At 41.5% G+C, this 16970-nt stretch overlaps 1 protein-coding gene across 4 annotated transcripts; it reads right to left on the minus strand.

Annotated features, from left to right (window-relative positions):
• Positions 1 to 1458: 1458 nt before the first annotated feature.
• On the minus strand, positions 1459 to 16735 carry LOC143345423 (acyl-CoA Delta-9 desaturase). Of its 4 annotated transcripts, none has more exons than XM_076772536.1 (7): positions 16639 to 16735; positions 5100 to 5365; positions 4148 to 4278; positions 3854 to 4059; positions 3556 to 3738; positions 3225 to 3461; positions 1459 to 2460 (listed from the first exon to the last, which is right to left on the minus strand). In XM_076772536.1, the coding sequence occupies exons 2-7, from the start codon at positions 5353 to 5355 to the stop codon at positions 2343 to 2345; spliced, it is 1131 nt and encodes a 376-aa protein (XP_076628651.1). In that variant the 5' UTR covers positions 5356 to 5365; positions 16639 to 16735; the 3' UTR covers positions 1459 to 2342. The 4 variants fall into 4 exon arrangements, with proteins under 4 accessions (XP_076628651.1, XP_076628648.1, XP_076628652.1 ...); XM_076772533.1 differs by lacking the exon at positions 16639 to 16735 and adding an exon at positions 15142 to 15212; XM_076772537.1 differs by lacking the exon at positions 16639 to 16735 and adding an exon at positions 9795 to 9931.
• Positions 16736 to 16970: the final 235 nt, after the last annotated feature.

A 16970-nucleotide genomic window follows, 5' to 3' on the forward strand; every position in this document is an offset into this window, starting at 1 on the left:
ATTTTCTAATCGTGTTTCTTTGGTGGTAAAACATTGAAAACTATCTCCTGTGCAATATAACACGCAGAATGTTTCAATCACACCTATTTTTATAAAATTTCGTTCCATAAAAATGGGTCTCGTTTCCCATGGAAAAGATTGCGCGAAACTTTCTCTAATAAAAGCAAACGGTGGGAAGATTCTAAACCGTCTCGAAGCTTTCGATTATCGAAGATCTCCGAGCAAATGTTCGAGATAATGTACGTATTAAAAGATACAGCGAGATACGATAACTGGCGTACGAGCGAAAAGTAACATTTAAGAGAGCAAGAGAGAACATAGTCATTGTATCTTCTATAAAAGTATGTAATCTTTTGCACGTACACTGTCTCGAAAATTATTCCAAGCGAACGTTCTTTGGACTAGTAAAAATTGCGGAAACACACATAAATATAACAACATTTTAATCGTGTAAAAATAATTATATCTTCGAAAACGTGAAACTAATATTTCAATCATAATTTGGACCACTAGTGTTTACGTTTAGTTTATCGATATAAATGATTGTGACTGAGATTATAGGAGGAAACAGTTTTCAAGGAGCGTGTAAATCCATTCAGAGGTTGTAATTTATCGAACGTGTAAAGATCGTCGATCGAACTGTCCGTTGCATGTGTTCGCATACACATTGATTTTTTACGACAGTCAGAGAGACGAATGTTTACGAAGAGTGTTCGCCAGAGAGGTTTCTGAATTCGCGATTAAATAATACGCGTCGGAGGTGCCGAAACTACTTTCTTCGTCGCTACAGGATAGGTCCTTTTGTCGTAGGAATCCACATCGACGCGCAGAAGGATTCGAATTGCTACGAACGCGTAAATCATGGCTGCAATTCAAATGGACTTTTCACAGAACGAAATGTTTGTGCGTGTTCATATACCCCATAGTTAACTGTCATGTATAATTTAGTGGCCTGTTGATTCGTTGAACAAGCAAAAGATTTCGGCATTTCCATCGTTAAATAAATAATATTCTTCGAATGCAACGCAAAATCGGTATCAACGAGCGTGTTTCAAGTTTAAATAGCTAGCTTCTAAAAATGTTTAAGCGATACGTACATGGATTCGCGCGACAGGACGATCGGGGTGTTTTAAGGCAAGTAATCGATGTTAGATTGTCGCACTTTGTTGTTGTTACTTCGAGGAACGATTGTCGTCTGCGTAACTTGGCGGATCGGTTCGCTATATTTCTACGTTTAATTGGCTCTGTCCTGGCCGCGACCTCACGGCGAACTGTCATCGCCCGCGAACGACTCGAACTCGAGTCTTTTGTTCGTACGATCGATTACATTGTATTTAACTCGATACTCGATTCGCGCGAACGTTCTTTTCCTTCGCCTCTGATTCAAATAACGAAACTGGTCGTAATAACTTTCAATAAGCATCGCTGGGTATTTGACTCTGCAAGCAGAGAAAAGGGAATCAATTTTATATTTTTATTTTACCTGCGTTAAAGGTTTCCTCTCGTCAGCTACAAATAAATATTATTACTATTATTTCAACCGGCCAGGCCAAAGTTTATTCTTGGTCTATCCTAATTTTTAATAAATATCGTTGGGTCTTCGATTCCACCAGTAAAAAAAAGAGAAACGAATTTCTCAACAGATCTGTAATATTATTCTCCGAGATATATACGAAAGCACCGTATTACGTCGTCCGATTCGATAAAATGAAGTTTCAAGATATTTCCGCGCGACCCCAAACCATTCCACGCGCGAAGTGCCTTTCTTTATAACCCGAAATCTAGTCGATCAATCGATATACAATTTATTTGCTTTGGTTACGATAACTCTACGTCGTTCTGAAGCGTCAAACGGAATGAATCGTCCTGCGTGAACCGTCTAAACTACTGTACACGCGAGAATTCGAAAAATAAAACGCCCGCCACGTTCCAAACGACATCTCGAAAGGCCACGAATTTAATTTTTGATTCAGCGAATGACATTTGAGCGTCGAGAACTTTACTCCGTTCTGTTCGTTTCTTCTTCTGTTTGACGCGTAGACGTTTCCGAAGATCGATTTCACGTCGAAACCAGGTCGATCGTTTAAAATATCCTAACGATATCCTTGTAGTAACTGGTTTGATAATGGTTAATTATCGAATATATCACGAACCGCACGATTCCTCGAATGGCCGACCATTCGCGGAGGAACGACAACGACAGATCGTTGATAGTGTGTATATATATGTGTAATAAGTATTAATTGACGTTGTAAACTATTGATTGCAGATTTTTCTATTTAACGCGCGATTTGTTTCGTGAAATCAACCGAACATTCTTGGGAGAATTGCCGAGGAACGATTTAATCGCTCTTGTTGATGATTTCCACCGCCTGGATCTCGTCGGGCTCCATGTCCTCGTCGCCCCATCCCCATTTTGCACCCTCGTGACTATGCTTGGGAGTTTCATCGGTATGGTACCTGCAACCAAACGCTCTATGTATACCTAATTTATCGATTTTGATCCACAGTTATTTCTTCAAGATTTTCAACGCTGATTCAACTGAGAAAGGGTAAACTATTGCGGTAAAATTATATTTTCGGTGAACAATTTTTTTCTAGAAAGTGGGTAGAATTTCGGGGGTATGTCTATTCACCAAAAATGATTGTAATTAACCCCCGCAACCGAGAATAATTTTTCCAAAACGATTTGAAACTTTTGAATTTAATTGTTAATCAATTAGAATCATTAAAATTTTTCTAAAATAAACTTAATATTTTTTTAAATCTCTAGTTCCAGCGATAAAGGCGTGTCTGCTGAATATTCTCTCCAAATATGAAGTCAATCGGTCTGCTGGACCTTGAAATATCATGTAAGCCAGTTTAAATGCGTTTTTTTAAACAAGAAGCCATAACTCTCGCAATTTTTAATATTTTTTGATGGAAAAAATACTGTACATACCTATAAGACGAATAAATATATTTGCAAAATGTCACTACAAAACAACCTACCTGTCATTAAAAAAAAATCACAGAAAAATACTCTAAGTTGTAAATAATCTGAATAGTTCTTAAGTAGTTTCTAACCGTTGCACTGTATTATATCCTACCAATTAAAACCTTTTGTACGTTAAATACCACACTATACGTTAGCAGAAGCATTGAAACTGGCACGTATCGTGGTTTGTCGTATTTAAATTTGATCAAATTTTTGTTGCAGGCTATTAGAACGATCGAGTACGTACCTGGATCCGTCGCCGGTTCTGATCGCGCGTTTCTTCACTACGTCGACGGGGATAGTTTTCATATCGTACGCCTGGCCCATTCGTGCCCAGAAGTCGATGAACGCCGTGGTCATGTTGGTCCTATAGTTTCCTAATTCGGCAGCTTTGTAGTCCCACGGGAACACATGGTGATAATTGTGCCAACCCTCACCGAACGCGCATATCGCGACGCCGATATTCTCTGTGGGGCCGATCGTGCTGGAAAATTCACAAGAAAATCGTATTGCATAAATCGAATCATATTCATTCACCGTTTAAATGGAAACGAGAATTAATAAAATATGTTATTTACTTGTCGTAGGGTTTCATTCCCCAAATGTGGGCGGCCGAGTTCACTAGCCACGTGAGGTTCAAAGACAATGTGTACCTAAACAAGGTACTGTACCAGGAATTCAATGGTTTCTCGTCCCAAAAGTAGCAAGGAATCCACATGGGGATTACGAAGCAGCAAAGGGGCATGAGGATGATGTACAATCTGTAAAGAAACCGGAAGAAAGAGATTCAAAAGAAGGAACAGCTTTTATTATGGATAATGGGGGACGTTGTGCTTGAAAGAAATATTCGAAACAATTTCGAAGAATGTTTCGTACCGTTTTTGCCAGACAACGATGGGATCTCGTTCTAGATCGCTCATGTCGATGGTGGCACCCTTCTTTATTACATCGGGGTGCTTTCGTACCAACAGCCAGCCCATATGCGAGAAGAAGAATCCTCTTTTCGCGTTGTGAGGATCCGCGTCCGTGTCTGTGAATTTGTGATGCACTCGGTGGTCTCTGACCCACTCGTAGAGGTGATTCTGAGATAAAGCGAAAACATTATCTTGTCGAGAGAATGGTATTTAAAACTTGATCGTTTCGAAGAAAAGAAGGAGACGGTGAACTCACTTGGAAAGAAATAGTTTGCAGGATCATCAGGAGGAATCGTAGCGGCCATTTTGCTTTGTAGGATCTATGGGCCCATAATCTATGAGCGCCGGCTGTAATGCCCACTCCTGCCGTCATTGCCACGAGAAACGCTGAAAATATAATTGTAAACGCGCGTTAATTTGAAAGAAAAACTCGAGATTTCCACGAACTTTGTTATAAAATTTTACGAAGGCAACAACTTTGTATTGCGTTACTTTTAAAACCAGGACGTCGTATTCAAATTCCATCGACACGTTTACATCGACGCAACCAGGACGCGAGCTCTCGAAAGTCTGACAAGATGATGATCGCGAAGATCGTACCGTTCTCCGAGACAGACGACGGTTTCTACGATCGATTTCGACTTTTTCTCCTCGCCACAAGACCCAGTTATGCTTGTCTCGTTAATAACTGTAATCCCATCGAATGGGCATAACAGCTCCGTACGTCGCGTTTTATCGTAGAATCTAATGAGCTCGATCATCGCGCGATTCAAGTAGAAACTGTTATTGCTTCGTTATATTAAATCTAATAGTATAAATTTTATAAAAGATCGTGTGAAATGCGACATTTATAGCGATAACGATAGTAGATTATGGAATACCGGTTTGCGTTGATCGTTGAAGCTCGAACAATTAGCACAAATCATGCTGGAAGATTTCGCTGATGATTTTTAATTTATTTGTATATTAAAACTAGCTAAAACAGGCGTCGTCGTAATTCGATGCAAAGCACAGGTGACAGGACGATGAAAGTAATTTATCTCCAGTAAGAAAACGAGTTTGTCTGTTACGACAAACTCGTTTTTTTAGGGGAAAGTGACGACGAATTGTATCGATGAATGCGTCGATCGATAACGAGATATTATTTCCTTTCTGGATTCTCGGATGACGAGCAAAAGAGAAATGAATATTGCAAAGCATCCACTTACACCATAGTATCGTGTAGAACTTTGTTCCGTTGAACATAAGATAGAATCCATAGAGTGCTCCCAAGTGAAGGTAAATGAAAGCAATCACGTTTCTCCAGACGATATTCCATTTATACGTTGGTGTAACGTCCGGTGTCGGTTGATCGACAAATTTCTGCAACTTTGACTTCATCGGCGACTGTTCATCCTGGCAGACATTCTGCTGCGAAGCTTCCAAGTACAACGTCGCTGACGTACCGAATAAGTTCGGTGCCATTTTAAAAATTCTGGAACACGACGTTTCGCCTTTAAAACACCCAATCGTCAGCCAAACGGGCAAATGATTCCATTCACTCGATATCCAGTCGACGCGCATCAAGAAAAGCAGCATATTTCGTTTCGTTTGGGAAAAGTAGTACACTTCAGTTCGCAAACGGAAAGAACTACATTTTGTCGTTTTTTCGAGTAATTAACCCGCTTCGTACTTCTTCGCGATATCGATAACCATTTACTTCGCGTTACGAGCGACGGCGTGCTTCAGCAACGATGAAGAGTAGCACACTTCAATTTTCTCTTTTAGGCGATTTCTCATGCAAGAATGCAGAGTTAAGAGTCCATATATTATACGTATAAACGAAGAGTTATCAACTTTCCATCGATCAAAGTTATTTGAGATAATAAAGGTATCGAGACGACCTTTTTATAGGTGCAGCTTGTACAGTAATCTGTATTTATTGGTACTGGTCGCGTCTCAGCTGGCGCCAGCGAATGACACGGGGGAAATATATGTCGGAGATTAATCTCGCGAACAATAAAGCACGAACTTTCACGCGTCGAAGTGGAACGCGACACGCGGTGCGATTTTGCATTTCTAAAAGTATTTGTTACTAGGTCATCGGGAACCGATTATCAAGACGTCGAAACGTAACCAGTCGCGGTAGTTATAGGAGCCTTTCACGGCTGTGATGAGACTTCGTTCGCGACTAGATATCGAGACAACGCAAAGTCGAAAGATACGACCATGTTCCGTTTTTAATGGATTCTCTTTACGGGCATGTAGCGTCTCTTCGTCTATCTAAATGTCTTATTTTCCTGCACGGTGGCCGATATCCTCCTCCAATGTCACGCTGTTCGCGTAATTTCGCGAATACTGATTTCGTTGGGTCTTACATGACCCTAGACATATACGGGATATGCCCATTTGAGTTTGTAATTACATTGGATGGAAATAATGGATTAATTGCACCCTTGATCGCAGAGGAAAACAAAAAATGAAAGTTTAATACGATAATAATCCTGAATGACGAAACCAAAGTAATATAAATCGCAGAAAAGTGACAATTCATGGTAGATAGTGGACATTAATAACGACCAGAAAAGAAGAAATAAGTATGCCTGCGGCACGTGTTCGGAAACAAATGTCACCTTTTTAAGTCTGAACTCGGATTCATATTCTAACTCAATTAAGAGACGGAAGACAAAACGATGACGTAACACGCCGGAACAAGGAAAATAACGGAATGGAAAAACAGAAGTGAATCGTCAAGATAATCGTTTGGAAAGATTTTAAAAAATAGATGCGCCACGCGTCTCGTTGGGACCAGGGTGAACAAATTTTTCGGTATCGCGGACGATCAAAGGACACTATCGGGTGTCCCAGTTTCGAATGGAACTCGACGTACGGGGAGTTGGAGAGGCGTTGTTGTCCCGGCGAAGCTGTTCATCGAAACGGTACATGTTGTATCTGACGGAGAGTAACCACAGAGAAAGGTGCTGAGTTACGAGGTAAAAGCTTCGGAGAAAGAGAGAAGGGGAAACGAGGAAGGAAAGAAGTGAAGTTTCGAGCTGGAACAGGTTCTCCGTAAAGGAGGTCAATGGCACGTTTCAGGTCATTATCAACCAGTGGACCTTCGTGTCTCTCGTTTCTTAAGCACGTACGTATTGGACAGCCTAGGAAACCGTCGTTCTGTTCTTGTAGCAACTCACGTTTCGCCTATCGCGATGCTACGTCATCCGAGGGGACAACTACGAAACTACTTTCGACCGGAGACGTTCGATTCGTCGAAAACGTCGCCAGTCAACTCGACTTCCCGGACCCAATTCTCCCCTATCGTGCATTAATATGCGTGAAAATTTACGTATGCAATTGACTGACGTGGTAAAGTAATAATTTTAATTTCAATGGTAATGATCGTAGGACTTTTACGTTGGTTCATAATTACGGAAATCGATTGTCGAATGGGAGCGCTTTTGCAAACGACTGAACCGTCAGCGCGGTTTTGGCCGAGGCGGTGAAATAACCAGGCGATGATAATCGTAACTTGTGGAAGAAAAACTGCAAGGTCGGCGATAAACTTACCGCGATCGAACCGAGCTAACAATTTCTGCCGCGACGACGAAACATATGTGCCTAAGCAGCAGCGATATTCAGTGGAAGGCGGAGTTGGAAAGCTGGGACCAGGGTTAAGGGGAATGTGACACCGTGAGTAGACGGGGACTGATATCGAATAATTTTTAAACGATGGCTGACTACCACGTCTGACCCGATACGGCTCGTAACCCCTTCCAAGTCACTCGTGATCTCTGTGCTTCTTATTCTCATCGAACGAAAATATTTCATATATTTGAATTTGAATTCTTAAATTAAATTGGTTCTAATTCTAAGCCACGTCCACCAAAATGCAAATGCACAAAGCTCGCAAACAAACGATCGTGTTTATCTAGTATGCGTAATTGTGTGTTTTTTATGATCTGAGTAAGAATTGCAAACCATATTCCACGTCGTGCTATTTAAAAAATTTCAGTTTGCAACGGTGTACCGTTTACTTATTGCTCCTAAAATTTTTGTAAGTCGGAACCGGAGTAGAGGTCGATCCTACTCACAAGATGATCGGTGATACGTGTCGCGAGACAATCCAGTTTCCCATCGTTAATCTAAATTCTTCCGAACAATCTCGGCGTGTGTCCTTCGTTGCACAATTCTCGAGTGCAAGCGCAATTAAAGTAATCCACGGCGAAACAGAGAGTGAATCCACGAGATGAATCACGATCGCCTTGTCTGGGCCTCCGCGTTGACATTAACGCTCGAAGAAAAGAATAACGAAAAGGCCGATCGTCGAACAAGCTCGGGCGAGAACTAACTTTGCGCGATGAACGACAACATTTACCCGGAACCATGATAAAGATATATCGATAATTGATGTTATTATCGTGACAACGATAGAATTATTTTTGTAAACAACAAGTATCGGCTTAAAGACTGGGTTATGCGTCTGCTAATTTTTCCTGGACCCTGTGACGAATATTTTCTTTGTTCGATGACTGTACAGGGGAACACGTGGCTATCGTTCGCGTGAAATTTTAAAGAGAGCGAATGAATAGGCTCGAGGAAATAGAGAGTCTTTTCAGGCAACGATCTCCCCATGAAGAGGGTTCGTCTTCAAAGAGGAGGGGAATTCGCTCGGGAGCACACCGCCGCGTCGGTTTTACTTTTCGCTAGTCACGTAAAGGTTAATTACGTGGCGTAATTAATTGCCGTAGAATTACTTTGCCAGCCACTCGGTCTCTTTAATCCGAAAATTTTCAATTTCATCCCTACTTGAACGAGTCGAGCGTTCAAAATTTGAATAAACACCGAGCGTGGAAGGAAGATCCGCCGAGAGCTAGAAAACGTCAGAATGAAATCGTCTCGCGTGCGTTTCAGCGATTTCTCGAGCAAAAGCGTGTCTAGTGAAATTACAAATGGCATCTATTTTTCCCACAGTTTGAATCGTCATTTCTTTCAGCATCGCGGATCATTAGGATGATTCGATTCCAGTCTAGTAAGCACAGCAGGTAATTAAGAAAGCGTACCAAGAAAGCGTGAATACATTCGTATATATAAAATATCCAATCTATAGGATCGAGTTGCGATCGAGACAAATTTCGGACAACTACTAGACAAGTAGGGTGGTTTTCGTGGAAACTGAATCGCGAAATAAACATTTTGCACGTTGTACGGGTTTCGAGATACGAGTTAATCGAGTGTAGTACTTCCTTGTTCCAGTTTTTGAAAGTTACACAGTATTCGCCAGCGTACGTGTCCACAACGTGGCCCGTTTTCCGGTTTCTTATAGACGCCAAACGATGTACAATTGCGAGGCCTCGAGAATGATAAGCGAGCGGAATCAGCAACGTGACACGTTACTCGTAATCATAATGTCATTTAACACACCGCGCCGGCACGTCATACAAATGGTTAAACGCCTCCACCCTAGTGTAATTTTTTCCTTCTTTATATTGTCCGAAGGGACGATGTTGACGCGTAGAACACATTTCCTTTCGACCCACCCGCTGTAATTAAGAGCCACGGTAATTCAGCGGTGACGAAAACAAACGCGTCCTTAAATGTTAATTACCGGTTCTGAGAAACGAGCGCAAACAAACCGCTCCGAGTTTCTCGTCCTATCGAATAGGAAACGATTTCGAATTGGTTTATTTATTTTATCATTACGACGTCTAAAGCACTCGTAAACCGAAATAGAACCGTGACCAAAATCGATATTGCATCAGGACCATTCTCCCAAATGATAGTCGTAATATTATCTCGATTCTCTACAATTGTTCGATGAAGAACCGATAACGCGACAGTCTGAAACGGTTATTTTCCGAACCCTCTCGATCCCTTCGAACGTAGAAGCACCACCGGACGCGAAGTTGGAAATAATTACGACTTACTGGGAACGAAGCGTCCAATCGAACCAGGAACCTCTTGTTTGCGCGTGCCACGAAGAAAATGTTTCCACAAACCGGTGTTAAGCACAACGTCCCCGATGTGCTACAGGTGATCCGATCTGACTGCGAGTTCACTACGAAATACCGAGATGCAAGAGCGTATGTCCTACTTATCAACTACGCGCCGCCTCATAAAACCGCGTCGACACCAAATCCCCCACGCACCCGACCGCGTGCCGTCACTGGCGGATTGCCCTAAAAAATGACCCACCATAACACGGATTTCGACCCAGCTGCGCGTCCCGTGCACTGCGCGCGCATTAAATGGGGGGATATTATGGCCGAATTATGAAACACCTAGCCGATCGACCGATATCGATCCTTTTCATTTCGAAATTCCCATTTTTACCTTTCCAGAGGTCGTTCCTCCGTAATTTTCCAAAAACTCACAAATTAAAACAACTTCTTTGGAAATTCCACTTGAGGGTGAGCGATCAGCCCTTTAACCCAAGGACAATTTGTATTATTATTTAAATAACACGTAGTTAGAAGTTTGGCCCTGGCGACTCGTTAAAGAAAAACATGTTCGTTCTCGCGCCGATTTTCAAAGGACGCGTTATCCCGAACAATGAAGACGCGAAGAATAGTGTTCGTTCTACGTCGGTCCTCGACTAAAGAATATTCGTTCAAGGCAGACGGTCGTACGATATTCTGTGTGGTCGCCACGGGAATTTACATGGTCGTTCGTAAAACGGACATTTCGAGAATTTGGCATTGCCACGGTATTAATTAAATCCGAGAAGGATAAATAAACGGATCGTTGAAAAAATTTCACACCGTCGGACATGAGTTTCTTATTCAAATTTTTTTCGACGAATATGGAAAATGCTAGAAACGACTTCCATCGACGGGCGAGAATGTTTACGCGTTCCTTTCGGTCTTCTCGCGTTTCCGCGTCGTTTGGTATAATTTGTTCTTACATAAAAAAGTAAAAAGTTGTAAAGAAAAAGATGTTAACGACAGTAGTAGAACACGATGAATTTACATGACCATGATAATGCAAATGATTTCAGTACTTGATCGAGTGTCATACGCTGACAGCCATAAGTACGATACCTGATATTGTTATACCGTCCAAATAAAGCGTTGTGAGCTGTTTTCTCAGAAGATATCCAAGCGGACTAATATTTTCTTGTGGAATAAATGTTTTTGGAACGACTGTTAAGGCCAAGAAGGGCCCCAAGTTCTTTTCAAGAAATAAATCCATTGTTTCGCCTTACAATACAAAATGTTAAATAAAAATGAAAAATTACAGTTACTTCGAAATTATTCCATACAAAATAGGTGTTCTAATACCTATTAACGGTAGTACAGACTTCTTAGGAGGTTGTTGCTCGACTAATTTCGTTTGCTTCTACTATGGTGGCCTAATTTCGGGGCTGTTTCTTCTTCGAGTTGATTTAATGCGTTCCTCGGAGCATAGATATAAACTTTTATGAGCAAAAATTCTGCGTGCCATGGGAGGAGGAATTTGAAGAATCGAGGGCAAAAGTTTTCATACTCTGCTACGCTATAATATTAAACGAGATATTTATATAAAGTACGATAAGGAACGACACTATTTAAGGGCTAACTTAATATTTACGTTGCAAGGTGATCGAATAAGCGCCGTGATTTTCGTAACAAAGAGCGACACGACGCGTTTCGTAATTTCCTTTGTTGCACACATTTTCGGAATATATTTCTGCCAGGCGTGAGATTCACTTGGAAGAACTGTTTCAATTCGCAACAATAACAATTTACGTAATTGTCGTTTCAATGTTCTCAATGTGCTTTTTTAAACGATTTCTTAATGTATGTAATTGGAGTACAGATTTGATTCAATGATACGACGGAATTGAATTTTTTGCAACGGGGACAACTTCGTTTGCTCGGTGAATTTGCAAATGCAACGCGTTAATATAAAACATACAGTACCGATGCCTTTAAAGTGTTTTAAATAACAAACCAGAAAACGTGAAACAGTATTTAAATGAAATTTAAGCGTCACGAGATGATCACTTTCGTGGCTAATTAGTGTCTTAATTGAGGAAACGTCGATGGCGTTCCGAAATGCCTTTGCATCAGCTGTCGTTTGACTAAAATGATTTATTAACACGTTGGGGAGATAAAATAAGCATTCCTAGGGCGAAATGTTAAGGAAAATGAAGAAAAACGCGTTGAAAGCTAATAATTCTGTTGACTTGATAATGTATGTATATCGGTACCATAATTGACGCAACGACCAGGGTAAAAGAAGTCAAGGTAGCCAGAAGGAAAGATAGGAGAACGTTGGGTCAGGAAGAGAAAAGTCGCATTTAGCGAGGCTCGATAGTCGATTCGAATCGATCATTTGCAGTTCGAAGTGGCACAAAGACGCGGTTTCTAATTGCTTCGTGGCATTTCGGTTTCCGCCCCCGAGGGAATGACAAATCATTATCGCGATTTCTCCGAAACGATTCTCGAACGGGTAGAAGGACTCTATGTCTCCCTGACAAACATTTGTTATAGATAAACATCCAATGCATCGACCAATATTTAATTTTAGCAAGCTAGACGACGTCAAGGCTGCACTATCCGGTTGAGATACCCTTTCTTGACTTTTTCAGAGAGAATTGTTTAACTTTCTCGGGTCTGCTATATATTGTGATACACACACCCAGCCAAAAAGATAGCACAGGGTATGCTATTATTAATTTCTTAGTAATATTACGGGCTAGATTACAAGAGTAATAAGATTTTTTATAGGAATGGTGATTGATTGAATTTCTCGTTTAATATTTAGGTGACAGTGGCTGTTACATACGTTTCTCGCTCATGGAAATAAAACTATTACTGTCACTCAGTGTGCACTTGACCTACTTCGAAGTATCAAAGATTCAAAGTTATCGTTAAATATTTAGGCCATAATTATATAATGCAACACAAAAGTACAGTCGAATTTCATAAATTACGCGAACATGATTTTTGATTAATGGGTCAATATAATCGAGTCTTCGATCGCGACAGTAGCGGCCAGCTGGCAGTACTGTCAGTAATCCGACCAAACACCAAACGTTTTTCGAAACGATCAGGAGAATAACGGTTCAGGCGGTCCTTTTTTGCTAGCTATTCGCGATACGATTTTTGGGTGACTTTAATAGCCTTAACGATCCGTTGGAAAGAAAGTCGAAAGTCGAGGAGTTTTCGAACGCCATGGAAGATTGTTCCCAACGACAGATGTACCGAGGCACACTTCTAATCGACTTCTCGGAAACGCAGTTAGCACTTTGGCAACGCTACCGCAACGTTAATCATACTACGCGAACGTGATTAGATGGATAGCAAGAAAAACTATTTCGTACGTTCGATATAAAAAAAGGAAACTTAAATAAAAAGTATCACATCGTTTGACAGGTGAGAATAAACAGTTTTAATTATACATTTGCAAGTCAATAGTTTCTCGGTGTAAAACCGATAGAATTTGAACTTACGCGAGATTTAGAGCCGCGGAAACTTCGAGGGGTGACCCGATAGAAAGGAAGACAGAAGTAAAACTTTCTCCCGCGATCGAATCTCGGTTAAATCTATTCGAGGATCGAGCAACGAACGCGAGACAGACCGACGGGAACGAAAGAGAGGAGAGAAAGGTTCGAGAAGTCGAATAAAAATGAAGAACGGACCGAAGAACTCTGCCCGAAGGTGAGGTTCCGTTCAGAACGGAACAAACCAGGCTCTCGACGCCCGGAGGCGGTTCTGGCTGCCAAACGGTACCTAGCACTCCTCTTTGTAACTCTCGTATCCGCGAGAAGAATCGAGGAACGATCGAAAATAAAATCGTGAATGCCGTACCATTCTAGAAAGTGGGTTTACAGTTCGGCTGTAAATGTTTTCTACGACTTCCGTTCGCGGAGACTTTGTTACGCGTCTCTTAAACAACGACGTGTATGCGATAACGGGAAACGGCACCTGTTGTTCGGCTCAATGGGTCAAGGAAGCGTTTGTCGTTCAATTTTCAGGAAGAAATTTGTAATTTTGAGCGAGAGAAAAAATTGGAGTATGCTCTTTAACCCTAGCATCGATATAACTGGTTACCTTTACCTTACCAATAATATTATTAAAAATATATTAATATGTATACGTATACAGAGTGATTGGCCACTCCTGGGAAAAATTTTAATGGGGGATTCTAGAGGCCAAAATAAGACGAAAATCAAGAATACCAATTTGTTGATGGAGGCTTCGTTAAAAAGTTATTAACAATTAAATTAAAAAATTTCAAATCGTTCTGGAAAAATTATTTTCGGTTGCAGGGGCTAATTATAATCATGTTTGGTCAATAGACATACCCTCGAAATCCTAACCATTTTCGAGAAAAAAAATCGGGTATGTGCTGAAATTTTTCGGCGAAAAAAAAATTGTTCAAATCGTTCTGAAAAAATTATTTTTAGTTGCAGGGGTCAATTGCAAGTATTTTTGGTCAACAGACATACCCCCGAAATCCTACTCAGTTTCGAGAAAAAAATTCCTTACCGAAAATATAATTTCTGGCCAGAAATGGCTGCCCGAATTTTCATGCGAATCTTTAAAACGTCATAACTTCTGAACGGATTGGACGATTTTAATGTTTAAAAAAGCAAACTACGCGTATTTTGGTGGCGAATATGTACAAACCGCAAAAATATTCGAAAAGTTGGTCCTTGATCCCGCAAAATGAGAAAAACCCCATAAAAATGGTCCAATTTTCAAACAGCCATAACTCCTACAATTGTGAATATATTTCAATGAAACTTTGTTCTGAAGTAGTGCTCATGGATACCTACAAAAAAGTATTAGACAACTTTTCTGTAGGACACCAAACAAAATTATTAAAAATGAAAAATGAAGTTTTAGGAAAAATTGACAGGGGGTAGGGCATTTGCAAATAAACTCTATACTTCAAACAAAACAATTTGACTCTGGAGAGATTACATGGATTTACGTTCTTTAAAACTAACAACTAAATATTTGGGGTGGGTATCCCAGAGTCGAAAATTGGATTAGCTTTTAAATCTTGGGTATCTATCCACCCCTACTAATTATAAAGAGTGAATCACGTAACTTGATCAGTTTAATTTATTCTATAACTAACTACTAAATTAATCAAATTACGCGATTCGCCCTGTCGAAAGCTAACTTTTAAAGCTACGAACGATAGGACCTTACGATCGAAGCTACGGATCAAGTGTAACAGAGAAAACATATAAAGAAGGCAAAGGAGAGATAGAGCGAGAGCTGATCGTCTACTGACAGGGCATTTTCTATCCGAAACCATAATTACGGTCCCCAGTACCTGTTAATGCGTGCACTATTTCTCTCGCGTTCGACGATACTACTAGCGGTACCCATAATAATGTCGTACGCTTGACAAAATCATTTCGTCGAAATGGACGTTCGATCTTGGCGCCTTTCGCGATTTTTCAGCTTCGAGAACATCGGCGACACGGGCAAAAGTCACGCCTTTCTCCGACGATCTTTTATCGCGTACGTTCGTAGGCTTTGTTTCCGGTTTCAACGTGAACGAACGACGGCCTCGAGAACCATCGCGTGTCAGAAGCACATCGCGTCGAGGTTCGTCCAGGCTTCGAGACAAAATAACGATCGAGTCGCGCGTGAGCAATTAAAAACGATCGAACGTCCAGTAATCACGGTCTGATCTCGACGCGCTGCGAAACGACATTGCTGATGGGTATCCCAGATTCACAAGCGTACCAACTTTCACTCGTCGACCGATGAAGTCTCTGGTAAATGGTCGGCTCGCGGTTCGCCCGGTCGAAATTCGAGTCGAGAAGGCGAGTGGGAAACGAAAAAAAGCGGGGCTGGCCGCACCGGTGCCGGGGTTGCGGCAGCCATCGAACCACCCCTGCCTGGACTGCGGTTCTCTGCACGGGCCAAACTCACCCCTTCTCTTTCCCTCTTTCTCTCTCTTCCCCAGGGATCTTCGGTTTATCGCACCCCCGACACCAGCCTCCACTGGTGCATGCGCGCCGCCATCGCAAAATCGAGAAGACCGCCACGAATATTTAGGAAATTCTAAAGACACTCTGCGTACCCGGCTCGTAGGGTTGTTCGATCGATCCGTGGCGCCACTATCGCCATATTGGGGATGCCGGAAACTAAGGGGTTAACGCGTGCTTCGACGAAACGGGAAAATAAAATCAGATCAACGGGGAGGACTCGAACCGCAGGAGATTCGACGATTCTTTTCAAAAGAGTGATAGTCTTCGACGTCTTTGATAGGGTAAATTTCAATGGGTGTCTATGGGAGATGGAATCGAACCGTCTGGTGCTGCCCCAGAGCAGAAGTTGCGCTGCTTCCCGTTGGTAGACGAGGTTTCTGTAATTCCTCGGGTCGTTGCACGTCTCATTTTTTAAACGATTACGAAAGCAAACAGGTACCGGAACAGGAAAACAATACCACCCCCATTGCTCTTTTTCCCCCGCATTAAAGAGTATTCTACAGCAAAATTGTCTAAAAAGTCTCTTTCATTTATATTAAACATCTATACGAATTGCACTGATTCTAGCAGAAGAGATCGTTAGCCATATCGAGAACCACTAATATTTAATATTTAATATTTTTAAATATAAGAATTCATGGATCACGTACCTCCAAGTTTAGAGTTTTCACTGCGACGCACACGATTCAGATGCTTGTGTTTGTTCTATTGTTCACTTCGGTTAAATGCACTGAACTTTCCTCTCCGTTCGGTTTTATCGGTCACAGGTACAGCGCCAGAGACCCGTTTCGCGCAAATTACCGTAAGGGAGTCGTAAGAAGAGCACTTACCTTGTCAATCGTCGTTGTAAGACGAAGGCAGAGGGCCGCGGGCCTGTTCTTTTGTCGCCGGTCGTTTTCTCCTTCCGTTCGCCTCATTGGTCGCCGCACGCGCCACCTAATTTCAATTAGTGTGATTTTGTGTAATTTTCCGTCGTCGTTTTCGAGGACTTCAGGGCCGTTTCTGGTCCCTCGACCTCGAAACTTCTCCGAACGATCCCATCCCTCGAGAAATCTACGACGAAAATCTTTTCTTCTCAATCTACATATGTTACGCCAGATTTTATTGTTTTTACATACCAGATTCATTAAGCTGCATCGTGACGTGATATTATGAGTCATGA

This window comes from Colletes latitarsis, chromosome 9, assembly GCF_051014445.1.
Source record: "Colletes latitarsis isolate SP2378_abdomen chromosome 9, iyColLati1, whole genome shotgun sequence".
Lineage (NCBI taxonomy): Eukaryota > Metazoa > Arthropoda > Insecta > Hymenoptera > Colletidae > Colletes > Colletes latitarsis.